The 14,387-nt window shown below is 48.8% G+C and overlaps 1 protein-coding gene across 1 annotated transcript in view; it reads right to left on the bottom strand.

Moving 5' to 3' along the window:
• Nucleotides 1-14,387, bottom strand: part of MYO16 (myosin XVI) — a 603,762-nt gene that overhangs the window by 497,341 nt on the left and 92,034 nt on the right. The window contains 1 exon segment of the mRNA XM_027776197.1: nt 1,601-1,744. Coding sequence (XP_027631998.1) covers nt 1,601-1,744 — 144 coding nt within the window.

The raw sequence follows: 14,387 nt of genomic DNA, 5'->3' as shown, positions 1-14,387 counted from the left end.
TATAGGAAAATGCCTAATATTACAATGGGAATCACGATCTTATTAGCCCACATGTAGGACTTTAAATTCTCTAGGAATTACATGATAAACAATGTAACAACAGATCAGAGTAGTTGTGGGCCCTGGGTCTGAAGCTAGCTTTATGAGATCAAATCTTGTCTCTACCGCTGCTATCTGGCCTTCAGCAGGTAGATGAGCCTCTGTATGCATCAGCCACCTTATCTATCTATAAAAAAGCAGGAAAGAGCTCAGCACCTATGTAACAGGATTATGAGAACATTAGGTGAGTTAATCATTTAAAAGCACATAGGATAATGCCTGAAACGTAGAGAGGGCTATATAAAAAATAATCACTAATATCCGCCAGTGCTTTATAAAACTATGTAGCCAAAGTATTATGTGTCCAAGTCCTAATGCCTAGGACCTGTGAAGGTGACCTTATGTCTACACTTGCAGATGTCATCAAGTAAAGATGAAGTCATACTGCATTGGAGCGGGCCCTACAGCCAATGGGTGGGGTCGTCATAAAAGAAAGGAGAGTGAGACTTGGACATAGCCCCCAGAAGCCACATGACAATGGAGACAGCATGGGAGCGATGCATCTGTAAGCCAAGGAACCCTAGGAGAGCCAAGATAGGAATCTTCTCTAGAACTCATGGAGAAGTGTGGCCCTCCTGATGCCTTGACTACAGACTTCTAACCCCTGTAGTTAGGAGAGAAAATGTTTCTATACGAACAGACATCAAATACGGGGTAAGCTGTCAGAGCAGGCAGCATGGCTCCGTGAAAAAGGGGTGGTCTTAGTGAACTTGGCCTCAGCTCATTTGATATCTGGCCTTTGGCAAGTTTCATAATGTATTTGAGTGTAAATTGGTATGTAAAATCCAGAGATCTTATGTGAAATAATGTGTGCAAGAAGTCAGGTACGTAAGAGGAAATCATTAAGGAATTAGATCATTTTAATTAAGAAAGAAAAATCAAAAGACCCAAGTAACTTTTACTGTTATGCCCCAGCATGTGCTTTAGAAATCTTGTAAAATTTCTTAAAATATTTTAGAGACAAGCTAATTAGAAAAAAAAAGGGGGAGAGAAAAAAGAAAACTCAGTTCCAAAGTAAAGGGTATATAGGAATCAACGTGTCAAAAATGACAACTACAAGCTCCAATGATTTTATAGTTGAAGCTTTTATTTTCATGTAAACAAATGGTATAGATGCTTTATTAGCTCTAACCAAAAAAAGATGTGATGTAAGCTTTATCTACTTATGATTATGTGTCTATTCAGCTTAAAATTTAGGAATTGGGAATTAATTGAAGAAAGAAATGATTGAACCATTTTAGTTAAGACTGATTTGTAACAAGGTATATGCTTTCTATGGAAACACAGGAAGAGTAGAGGTTGGCCTGGCATAGACACAACATTTTAAGGAAATCTATGACCCACACCTTCAGTCCCTACTTATGTTCTGGTGAATGAACAATGATAGACACTTTTTTCTCAACCAACACATCCCACACTGTAAATGCAGTATTAAGACACACATGGTCTTTTGTATGCCTCCAAATACCCACGTGACAGATAAGCTAGTGGATTTACTTACGACTATAAGGAGCAGGACAATGTCTGGGTGGTCGCACGCACAGGCAATATGCATTGGGGTCCACAAGTCTTCATCCTGGTGGTTGACGTTGACGCCTCTGTCGATCAAGATCTCTGCGATGAAGGCATTGTCATACCGAGCACACTGGGAGAAGGAAAGAAGGGAGAAAATTATATGTGGTGTGTTCCAAGTCCACGGACAGAAAGGTAATGCCAGGTGTGGATGTTGACAGGTGAAGCTAAACTGGAAAGGATGTACTCATATCCCCCAACTAACCTAAGGAAAGGGGCATAAGACTTCATTACTTCTTTTGCACTGGACTCTATAAATCATTCATCCCTTTTATGATTGTTTTTCACATTTATAGATACATAGTACTTTAATTCCAAACGTAAAATTAAAAGAACCTGGTAACAGGTCAATAAAATAAATGCTTTTATACAATCAGGATGCACAGAACAGAGTCCCTTGCTAAAAAGTACCAAGTATTACTCCCACCCTGAGTACTGTCATGTGAACTTATCCACTAGTTCACTAGGTAGGACACTTAACAACTCTTTGTTAAACTTCCACTTCTGAATAATTGGGACCAGGTTTACCTTTCTACTTAGATCAATTAAACAAAAAGCGAGACAAAATCTATGACCGCTGAAAGATGGGAAGCAAATGAGATAAGCTGAGTACGGATCGTTGCAGCTCATGAAAAGGACTGCCAGACTGCAGCAGAGGGAGGAGCAGCTGAAGAGGGCCTGGTCGTGAGATGCCCAGAGAGGCCAGGCTGCAGAGCTTGCGTAGCACATGGCAGAGAGGACACAGCTGCCTGGGAAAGGACTTTAAAGCCCTAGAGCAGCACCCCTACGAACTCAGCTGATAATGATCAGCACGTGTATTTCAAGGAATATTGAAGGTCAGGGACAATCACCTGAAAAGGAAGAGGACTCCAAGCTCGCACATTGCAATAAATCGTGCCCTTTCCCACCAGGCAGGGCAGAGATCGCTTAACTGATGGGCGCTTGTGAGAGAACCCCATGTCCGTTGGAGGGGAAAAATTCGTCCAAACTAATGCTGCCCTGCTCCCACCTACAACTCTTGAGTTCAAGTCTAGAAAGGGTCAAAGTGCTTCCAGATGACTTCCTGGCCCCCAGAAACAAAACTACACATCCAAGCTAAATGACATACAGCAATTAAATGTACAGCAAATAATTATTATAATAATAATAAAAAGGTTAAAAAAAGTTTACATGTATTAGTTATGTCCAAACCAGACTTCATTAAAAAATGCTCTGTGACTTTACAAAAAAGAAAATTAAATTAAAAAAATTTTAAATTCAGTATCCAACAAGAAAATATTTTCTATATCTAAGATCCAACAAAAAATTACCATGTATGCAAAGTCATAGGAAAATAGGACCCATAATTAACACAAAGTGGTCAATGGAAACCAACTCAGAAGTGACACACGGGAACCAGCAGTTAGCGTAATGGCTATGTTGCTGGACTCCCACGTAGTCGACCGCGGTTTGCGCCCCAGACCCGGTGGCTTAAAACCCACACCAGGTGAGTGTGCGTGCGTGCCCAAGATCCCAAGAGGAGAATGGAGGAGAAGGGATTGTGGTGTGACCATCCCCCCTGGGGGGTGATTTCTCTCTTTCTGTCTCTATGTCTCTGTCTGGCGAGTGCATGCGCCCTATAGCGAAAAACCTCTCCAAAAAAAAAAAGTGACACACCAGTTAGAATTAGTAAGTCTGTGTATTAGAACCCTCAGAACTATATTCCATGTGTTCTAAAAGCTAGAACTGCTAGATGTTGAGCAGCTGCATGGAAAATACTAAAGCAATGAGGCAGTGTGGTGTTAGCACGAAGTCAATGATCAATGAAGAAAACAGTTTAGAAATTGATCAGTACATATTTGTACAACTAACTTTTGAGAAATTTGCAAAGGCAACTCAGTGGAGATATACTGTTCTTTCAACAAAGCATGCTGAAACTATTAGGTATACACAAGTATAAAAACATTTTTTTATAATAGAGACCAGCAGTTAGTGTAAAGGCTATGTCGCTGGACTCCCATGTAGTCGACCACAGTTTGAGTCCAGACCTGGTGGCTTAAACTCATGCCGGGCGTGTGTGTGTGCATGCCCAAGATCCTGAGAGGAGAATGGAGGAGAAGGGATTGCAGTGTGGCCATTGCCCCTGGGGGGTGATTTCTCGCTTTCTGTCTCTCTCTGTCTTTCTGGTGAGCTCATGTGCCCTACAGCAAAAACCTCTCCAAAAAAAAAGAAAAAGAAAATGTACTCATAATAGAAAATAGTGAAAACTATAAAATCTAAAATTACTAACATTCTAGAAGAAATATAGGAAAAAAGCCTTTATAATAACAGTAAAAAACATAATCAATAAAGGTAAATACTAGCTTTAATGAAAATAATAATCTTTTACTCTTTAAAAGACACTGCTTAGAGAATAAAAAAGCAAGTCACAACCTAGGAGAAGAACATATCTGACAAAAATCATTTATGTAGACTATACAAAGAACTCTCAGAATTCAGTATTAAGGAACCAAACAACCAAATTTCAAAAATTGGTTAGAAAGTTTGATCGGTCACTTCATCCAAAGAAAGGATGTAAAAAACATAGTTCTCAATTATGACACAGGAACTTAATATTCCTCTTGTCTCTGGAGTGTGCAATAAATACAGCCCGGAATCACGGTGCAAGGTACGTATGGAAGACTTTATCAGCAGACGTCATTATGAGATTGCAAGTAAGCCACTGGGGCAACTCCAAACACAGGAAGTTTGACACAGTAATTTCCGTTTTGAACAAGGGTCTTGGAACATCCACTGGTCCAACGGGTAGGCACATCTGGCCACGACCATCAGGGCCCTGGAGGTATGGCAGTGACCCCACTCACAGCGGCTTTGGGTTGGGGTACATTAGCAGGAAAGGGAGTACCAAAATATGAAAGTTCAATATATTGGTTCAGAATGTGGGGCCTGAATCCAGTTTTAGGAAATGTTTATGGAAGTGATTCTTTTTCCTCTCTCTCTGTCTTCTAGATAGCTAACCGTGTAATCACAAACGCTGTGACCTCCTTCTTCTGGGCCTGTCAGGGTATCCACACCTGCACCTCAGGAATCCACATTCATAATGCAAAAGCACCTATGATTTGTGTTTTCAGTGTCTTTCACCAAAAAAGTTAATTAGATACAATGCTGAGAGTGCTATCAGCCCCCTTCAAGTGGTGTAATTTTTAGATTCACATTTCAGAGGATTATGAATAATAATTTGACAATAAAATACCTTCTAATCAGACTTGTCTGAAAAGATTATGATAGTTGAACATTCCTGTTCCAATGTTCAACTATTAATTATTGTTAGATAGTAAATGTAACTCTCCCTAGAAAAATTTTTCTTTAAGCCAGAGAATCTATCTTCCAACCCAGATTGTTCTTCGTGACTTCAATTTCTAGTGATAGGACCAAGAAACTGACTGGGCCACACTTGTCACTCTCAGCCGAATTCTGACCCTAGCAGTAGTCATGCACACATCCTGGAGTTAGTCTGCAAATCCTCCTGTCATTATCATCTACTTCTCAAAACATAGAGCTACCTACATAATCTGCGGGACTCGATTTAAATGAACGTGTGTGGTCTCCCATTCAAAACATATAAAGAGTTTCAGGATTGTAACAAAGAGTGTGAAAACAAGTATCGGGGCCGGCAAGTGGCATGGTGGTTAAAGGCGCTGGACTCCCACATGGCCGACCACGGTTCAAGTCTCGGACCTGGTGGCTTGCTTTCTCACTTCCTCTCTCTCTCTCTCTCTGTGTCTCTCTGATCAAACTAGAAAATAATAATGATAATACTAATAAATAAAGTTAAATAAAATAATTCTTGAAAAGAAAAGAAAAGGAAAGGAAACAAGCGTGATATCTTTCTGAGCACAAGGCCCCGTGTGACCGTGGGTCATGTGCCGTGACACCTGCCTTGAATTTCCATGCCCCCCCCTTATTTTTTTTTTAGAGGTTTTTCCTATAGGGCGTGTACTCTCGCCAGACAGACAGAGAGAGACACGAGAAATCACCCCCCAGGGGGGATGGTCACGCCGCAATCCCTTCTCCTCCACTCTCCTCTTGGGATCTTGGGCACGCACGCACACGTGCCCGGCGTGAGTTTTAAGCCACCGGGTCCAGGACGTGAACCGCGGTCGACTACGTGGGAGTCCAGCGACGTAGCCGTTACGCTAACTACTGGTTCCCGCCATGCCCCTTTAATCCGGTATCTTCCTGGGCTCCTGAGTCCTTTCATGCCAGGAACCTAGTCCGTTTTAAATAACTGTCCTCATCTGCAGTAGACAGAGAACTGAAGCGGAAATCAATTTCTCCCCTCCCCCCAAAAAAGCCCCCTGCCTGTAGCTTTCTTTAGCTTAGGTAAAAATACTTTTGCACAGGGCCTTGAAAAGCGTGAATGCTTTCTGAGCTTATTGCTGATTCTTCTAGCATCATTGCACATCCATCTTACAGTGCTTCTTTCTAAGAATTACCCCATCCTTGGGTACCACCCTCTTCTCCCAACCTGATCTCTCTCTCCTTCCATGGAATGCATCGGGACCAGGTCAATGGCCTCTCCCTAGCCTGAGCATCATCACCACAAAGTCCTCAATGATAATGGACTCCCCACCTCTGGCAAGAGCCTTGCAATGTTTCCTTCTCTGCAGTCCCACACACGCGCACACACACACACACACACACACACACGCACACACACACACACCTCGCCATCAGTGAGACCGACTCCACTTGGAAATACAAAGATTCTAATTTCCCAGTCTATGACCAGAATATCCCAGTTTTCCTCCTCAGACAATCTCAGAACAATGTAATAAATAGCTCCCTCCCATGACTGACTGCCTAGAAAGTGACCACTAACACTCAACCCTGAATCAGCAACTCATAGGTGCTGTGAAGAGTCATTCTTTTGCTCATTTTTCATTGTTTCTGAACATAGTAGTTTTCAGTCTATAAACCCAGTACGATAGGTATTACTGACTTAGCTAAAAAGACTGAAAATAGTAGGAGCCAAATAACAAAGAAAGGCAATTTCAAACTTGCTCTGTGTTGCATTTCCCTTCTGCCTTAGAATAAGGGGTATTTAATGGATTTTAGTTCTTCTGGTTGGCTAATGAGCATGTCATGAATAAATCCAAAATCTATCACTCAAAAAAACAAAAATCAACATAAATATTTAGAGTTTACACATCAAGTCCCAAGATGCTTACATGAAAGTTATCTCCTGCCATTTTTTAAGCAAAGGTTGACCTACTATGATGTTAATTTTCTCAATGTCTGCATATGTTATAATATGAACTTCCCTTTTCCCGTCACTGTGTTGGCTCCAGGGCCTTGTGGTTGGGAAGACCAGAACGGAGCCCGGGCACCCCGTTTGGTGCAGAGGTTCACTCAGTGCATGTGATGTGCCAGGTGTAGGTCCCCTGCGAAATGAAAATGGAAACGAAAACCAAACTTTCCAGGAGCCATAGAGGAGGGCAAGTAATATGATTTCCACATTCACTGTGCATTAGCTGAGGCCCACCATTTGGTCCTGTGTTTATGGCTTCTCAGTAACTTGACGAAAACTTCTATATGAGAGACAATGACAGAGAAAGACACAGACAGAAGGTTGGCTTACAGTCACAGTAAAATTTGAATTGGGGGACCAGCAGTTGGCATAATGGCTATGTACTGGGCTCCCATGTAGTCGACCATGGTTTGAGTCCCAGAACCGGCGGCTTAAACTCATGCTGGGTGTGTGTGCGTGTGTCCCCAAGATCCCAAGAAGAGAGTGGAGGAGAAGGAATTGTGGCATGGCCATCCCCCTGGAGAGTGACTTTTTTGCTTTCTGTCTCTCTGTCTCTCTCTGTCTCTGGTGAGTGAATGCACCCTATAGCAAAAACCTCTCCAACAACAACAACAACAAATTTGAATTGGTGGTATTTTCCCCCTAATTTTACATCGCTCTGGAACGTCCATGTGGCCTTGTGGTAAGCACCATTCCCACAGGCCATCCCTTTCTGCCTGTGCAAATCTGTGCACAATCGCTCCCACTTCATTGCCACTCAGTCACCCTGAAGGACCACAGTCACTGTCCCCGTCTCAAGCAACCTCATCATCTTGGCCTTCGTGTACCTTCTCTCGGCAAATATACTCCAAATTACTGTGCCCTGAATGAACTACCTAGTCAGAGAATACGTGCATTCCTAAGAGCCATTGACTCTGGTCAATTAAATCAGCCTCTAGTTATAAAACAGGTTATTACTGACGAGATTCAGTGTACCACTGAGGCATGGCCAGACATTTAAACCCCCGTTACAGTAGTTATCCTGCTAAGTGGTTGTAAACTAACCCCTACCACCTTCTGGCACCAGTCTGCCTTATTCTGAGCGGACAACACGCTGCATCTCAGACACGGCACCAGCCCTGTGCACCGACGGAGGATGGTATAGTAACTGCCTGAGCACTGGAACGCTTCGGTGCTTTGTGCCTGGGCAGGCACAGCACCCTTGAAGGCCTCACCGCAGGCCAACCCAGTGTAGGACAGGCTGAGTCCTGCAGGATTAGGAGGGGTTTAATATTGGGAAGGGTCGGCCCTGCACCATATATTAAATATATATTCACTGAGGACCCAGATATGCCGAGGGTCATGCTAGGCAGAAGGCTGGCATAGTGAGATACCAACTTGAAACCAGCTGCTGACACCCCCAGGAGAAATGCTGAAAAAGACAGCTAAGACAGAGAAGCCAGCATGCTGCCAGAGCATCTCTGTAAACAGCCGGACCCTTGTTGAGAGTAATATAAATCATTAAGAGTCTTTTTTTTGTAGTTTTTAATTGATGTATTTATTATTATTATTCATGCATTCAATCGCTACACATCATTTAGACTTTAAAGAGACTTTACCCAGCACGATTACACCTCCGTCCAGCCCGCTGAGAATACTACACACATCCTCATCAACAGATAATAAATCGTATTTGTGTCCCACAAGTGTCTTACCTCTCTATTTTTCCCAAATTTCCTTTCCTACACTTTGCTCCTCCCACATTCTCTTTCCACTTTGTCCCTAGTGTCCACAACAATTTTTAATGCTTTTTATGTTCTCTAGTCTTTCAGTCTCTACCATAGAGTGCAGACAGTCAGTATATGTTAAGTGGAGACATGCAATGTCTCTCTTTCATAGCCTGGCTTGCTTCACTCAGCAACAAATCTTCCATATTCGTCCACTTTCTATCAAATTGCAGGGCCTTATTTTTTATGGCTGAATAGTATCCCATGGAGTGTATGTGCCACAGTTTTTCAGTCCATTCATCTGTTTGTGGACATTTGGGTTGGCTCCATGTCTTAGCAATCATGAATAAGGTTGCAATAAATAGAGTTGTGCAAGCACTTTTCCAACTGAGCGTTCTTCTGTCCTTTGGGTAGATACCCAGGAGTGGAATTGCTGGATGATATGAAGTTCTATTCGAAGAGTTGTTTAAGGAAGGTCTTATTAGGCCAGTTTCAAACTGATACTCAAAGGAAACCTTCCTCAATCCAACACTGAAGTCACTCCTAGAGAAGGTTCTGTGCCAGTGGGTGGAAAGCTGGCTGACTGCAAGTTTTCTTGGGGGTGGCAGAGGAAGACACACACTTCGACCAGAAGTCTGTGACAATGCTTTGGTGTTCTGCTTTCACCTTGTCAAGAAAAGGTTCTGATTATTAATGAACTGTGTTCTACTGATGCAGGGATACAAAAACAAAAATGACCAAAAGCATCTCACTGGTAACTTCACAAGGACCTTTTTGATCATTTGATGATGAATGAATCAGGCCCTTGCTGTGCATCCACTCAAAGACTAAAACCTCAACCCCTTCCGTGTCTGGCAACAAAGGGGCCCTTCTGTGCCCTGTCACCACTGCATCCTGCACACAGAGTCACAATGAAGACACGCCCACGGAGTGCTCATAGCCACAACTAACTTTCTCTTTTTCATTTGTTTTTTTGATTTTGAGTAATAAAATGACTTTATATCTGCTCTTCATGCTTTTACCAAAAGATAAGTTTTAAAGAAATAAACCCACAGCCATTTGTATAGCCATGGTCAATTAGGAAAACCACACCTGCTAATAACTGTCCTTTGTCACCCATTTGGAATCGCCCTATTATTATTAAAGTAACTTGAAAATTACTCTTATCCTAAGACAAAAGCAGAAATATTCTTTTTGTTAAGGACTATCGTAGGTTAGTGACTTTTTTTTTCCATTTTTTGTCTTTCTTACTCTATTAGGTTGTCAGAAAAGTCATAATGTAATTTTACACAGAGAAACGTAGAAGGAAATGATCATGACTTCTCACAAGCCGGTGTCTTACCTACATCCCGTTGCTCTGTGTCTATAGCTCACAGTATGTTTTTAAAGGATAGAAGCTTGGGACCAGCAGGCGGCATAATGGTGACGCTGCTGGACTGACACATAGTCGGCAGCGGTTCAAGTTCTGGACAGGATGGCTTAAGAAATATGCCAGGAACGTGTGCACGCATGGCCTAAATAGCGATAGGGGAATAGAGAAGAGACTGCATCATGGCCATCCTCCCTGGGGAGTGATTTCTCACTTTCTGCCTCTCTATCTCTGTGTGTCCCTGGCCAGTGCACATGCCCTATAGGAAAAATATCTCTTAAAAAATGACAGAGGTACTTAAAAGACAAAAGAATATCAAGTTCTCCGTTGAAATGACGTGTAGGGTAATACCCTTGATTTGACCGCCCTAGTTATAATTTTTTTTCAAGGTTCAGCTAGCTACACCTCTAATGACCCCAATCCTGAACTGCACGTTCCCCAGTTACGAAGGCCATGGTTCTCACATTTAAGAGAGCAAAGTCCAATCAGGAATTTGAATTTTCAGTCACGTTCTTGGTTAAATGTAAAGAGGTCCTTACTCCCACCCAGGGTTACTCTATCACCCATTTTCCAAAAATTGTAGCACCATGTGATCAGACACCTAACGCATGGCCACCATCGATCCGCTTCCACCCAACACCTGCCTTAACTCAGCTCCCTCATGGCCACTGGTCATCCTCTCCGCCAAGCCTTCTATTGCACCTGCACACAGCCGTGCCCTCACACCGTCCCTGCACACTACTGCACAGCACCTCACAGCCGTGCCCTCACCCCCCCCTGCACACTACTGCCCGGCACCTCACAGCCGTGCCCTCACCCCCCCCTGCACACTACTGCCCGGCACCTCACAGCCGTGCCCTCACCCCCCCCTGCACACTACTGCCCGGCACCTCACAGCCGTGCCCTCACCCCCCCCTGCACACTACTGCCCGGCACCTCACAGCCGTGCCCTCACCCCCCCCTGCACACTACTGCCCGGCACCTCACAGCCGTGCCCTCACCCCCCCCTGCACACTACTGCCCGGCACCTCACAGCCGTGCCCTCACCCCCCCCTGCACACTACTGCCCGGCACCTCACAGCCGTGCCCTCACCCCCCCCTGCACACTACTGCCCGGCACCTCACAGCCGTGCCCTCACCCCCCCCTGCACACTACTGCCCGGCACCTCACAGCCGTGCCCTCACCCCCCCCTGCACACTACTGCCCGGCACCTCACAGCCGTGCCCTCACCCCCCCCTGCACACTACTGCCCGGCACCTCACAGCCGTGCCCTCACCCCCCCCTGCACACTACTGCCCGGCACCTCACAGCCGTGCCCTCACCCCCCCCTGCACACTACTGCCCGGCACCTCACAGCCGTGCCCTCACCCCCCCCTGCACACTACTGCCCGGCACCTCACAGCCGTGCCCTCACCCCCCCCTGCACACTACTGCCCGGCACCTCACAGCCGTGCCCTCACCCCCCCCTGCACACTACTGCCCGGCACCTCACAGCCGTGCCCTCACCCCCCCCTGCACACTACTGCCCGGCACCTCACAGCCGTGCCCTCACCCCCCCCTGCACACTACTGCCCGGCACCTCACAGCCGTGCCCTCACCCCCCCCTGCACACTACTGCCCGGCACCTCACAGCCGTGCCCTCACCCCCCCCTGCACACTACTGCCCGGCACCTCACAGCCGTGCCCTCACCCCCCCCTGCACACTACTGCCCGGCACCTCACAGCCGTGCCCTCACCCCCCCCTGCACACTACTGCCCGGCACCTCACAGCCGTGCCCTCACCCCCCCCTGCACACTACTGCCCGGCACCTCACAGCCGTGCCCTCACCCCCCCCTGCACACTACTGCCCGGCACCTCACAGCCGTGCCCTCACCCCCCCCTGCACACTACTGCCCGGCACCTCACAGCCGTGCCCTCACCCCCCCCTGCACACTACTGCCCGGCACCTCACAGCCGTGCCCTCACCCCCCCCTGCACACTACTGCCCGGCACCTCACAGCCGTGCCCTCACCCCCCCCTGCACACTACTGCCCGGCACCTCACAGCCGTGCCCTCACCCCCCCCTGCACACTACTGCCCGGCACCTCACAGCCGTGCCCTCACCCCCCCCTGCACACTACTGCCCGGCACCTCACAGCCGTGCCCTCACCCCCCCCTGCACACTACTGCCCGGCACCTCACAGCCGTGCCCTCACCCCCCCCTGCACACTACTGCCCGGCACCTCACAGCCGTGCCCTCACCCCCCCCTGCACACTACTGCCCGGCACCTCACAGCCGTGCCCTCACCCCCCCCTGCACACTACTGCCCGGCACCTCACAGCCGTGCCCTCACCCCCCCCTGCACACTACTGCCCGGCACCTCACAGCCGTGCCCTCACCCCCCCCTGCACACTACTGCCCGGCACCTCACAGCCGTGCCCTCACCCCCCCCTGCACACTACTGCCCGGCACCTCACAGCCGTGCCCTCACCCCCCCCTGCACACTACTGCCCGGCACCTCACAGCCGTGCCCTCACCCCCCCCTGCACACTACTGCCCGGCACCTCACAGCCGTGCCCTCACCCCCCCCTGCACACTACTGCCCGGCACCTCACAGCCGTGCCCTCACCCCCCCCTGCACACTACTGCCCGGCACCTCACAGCCGTGCCCTCACCCCCCCCTGCACACTACTGCCCGGCACCTCACAGCCGTGCCCTCACCCCCCCCTGCACACTACTGCCCGGCACCTCACAGCCGTGCCCTCACCCCCCCCTGCACACTACTGCCCGGCACCTCACAGCCGTGCCCTCACCCCCCCCTGCACACTACTGCCCGGCACCTCACAGCCGTGCCCTCACCCCCCCCTGCACACTACTGCCCGGCACCTCACAGCCGTGCCCTCACCCCCCCCTGCACACTACTGCCCGGCACCTCACAGCCGTGCCCTCACCCCCCCCTGCACACTACTGCCCGGCACCTCACAGCCGTGCCCTCACCCCCCCCTGCACACTACTGCCCGGCACCTCACAGCCGTGCCCTCACCCCCCCCTGCACACTACTGCCCGGCACCTCACAGCCGTGCCCTCACCCCCCCCTGCACACTACTGCCCGGCACCTCACAGCCGTGCCCTCACCCCCCCCTGCACACTACTGCCCGGCACCTCACAGCCGTGCCCTCACCCCCCCCTGCACACTACTGCCCGGCACCTCACAGCCGTGCCCTCACCCCCCCCTGCACACTACTGCCCGGCACCTCACAGCCGTGCCCTCACCCCCCCCTGCACACTACTGCCCGGCACCTCACAGCCGTGCCCTCACCCCCCCCTGCACACTACTGCCCGGCACCTCACAGCCGTGCCCTCACCCCCCCCTGCACACTACTGCCCGGCACCTCACAGCCGTGCCCTCACCCCCCCCTGCACACTACTGCCCGGCACCTCACAGCCGTGCCCTCACCCCCCCCTGCACACTACTGCCCGGCACCTCACAGCCGTGCCCTCACCCCCCCCTGCACACTACTGCCCGGCACCTCACAGCCGTGCCCTCACCCCCCCCTGCACACTACTGCCCGGCACCTCACAGCCGTGCCCTCACCCCCCCCTGCACACTACTGCCCGGCACCTCACAGCCGCGCCCTCACACCCCCCTGCACACTGCTGCACCACACTTCACAGCTGTGCCCTCACACCCCCCTGCACACTAGTGCACCACACCTCACAGCCGTGCCCTCACACCTTCCCTGCACACTGCTGCAGTGCATCCACAGCCGTGCCCGTCACATGAAGGAACAGCTTTAGAGGGGGCACATTATCTTCTGCAAGTGCTGAGTAGTTTTACTAGAGTTCACCGTCATGGCTTTTGTCCTTTTTCTCCAGGGAACGCCAAGAGGGGGATGGAGATTAGTGGCCAGTGCCCTGTTGCTCCGGTGTGGAGGCGAGGCAATGCAGGTAACTTTCAGACCTGAACTATTCTGTTCCTTAGTGCTGAGACATAAAATACATGTATAGGGCCAGCAGGCGGCATAATGGCTCAGCACTGTACCCCCACATGGCAACCACAGTCTGTGTGCTGGACTGGAAGGCTAGGCTCACACCAGGTGTGCCTGCGTGCTGGCCCAGGACCCCAGGACGAGTGGAGGAGAGAGGAATGGCATGGTCATCCCTCCCGGAGGGCGATTTCTCATTCTCACCATGTCTTCGATTAGTGCACACGACCTATGTCAAAACCTTTGTATATGTGTGTTTGTGAATATTCATAAACTTTTATTTAGACATTTTCTTCAGAATCCTGATAGCCTGTCTTTTTTGCAAGTGAATATTCTCTACTATACTGAGCTGCTAGAGACACCTCTGCTTCTTGAGTCATCAG

Source organism: Tupaia chinensis, unplaced genomic scaffold (genome assembly GCF_000334495.1).
Source record: "Tupaia chinensis unplaced genomic scaffold, TupChi_1.0 Scaffold000644_1, whole genome shotgun sequence".
Lineage (NCBI taxonomy): Eukaryota > Metazoa > Chordata > Mammalia > Scandentia > Tupaiidae > Tupaia > Tupaia belangeri.
This window is presented reverse-complemented; position numbering and strand designations above follow the sequence as displayed.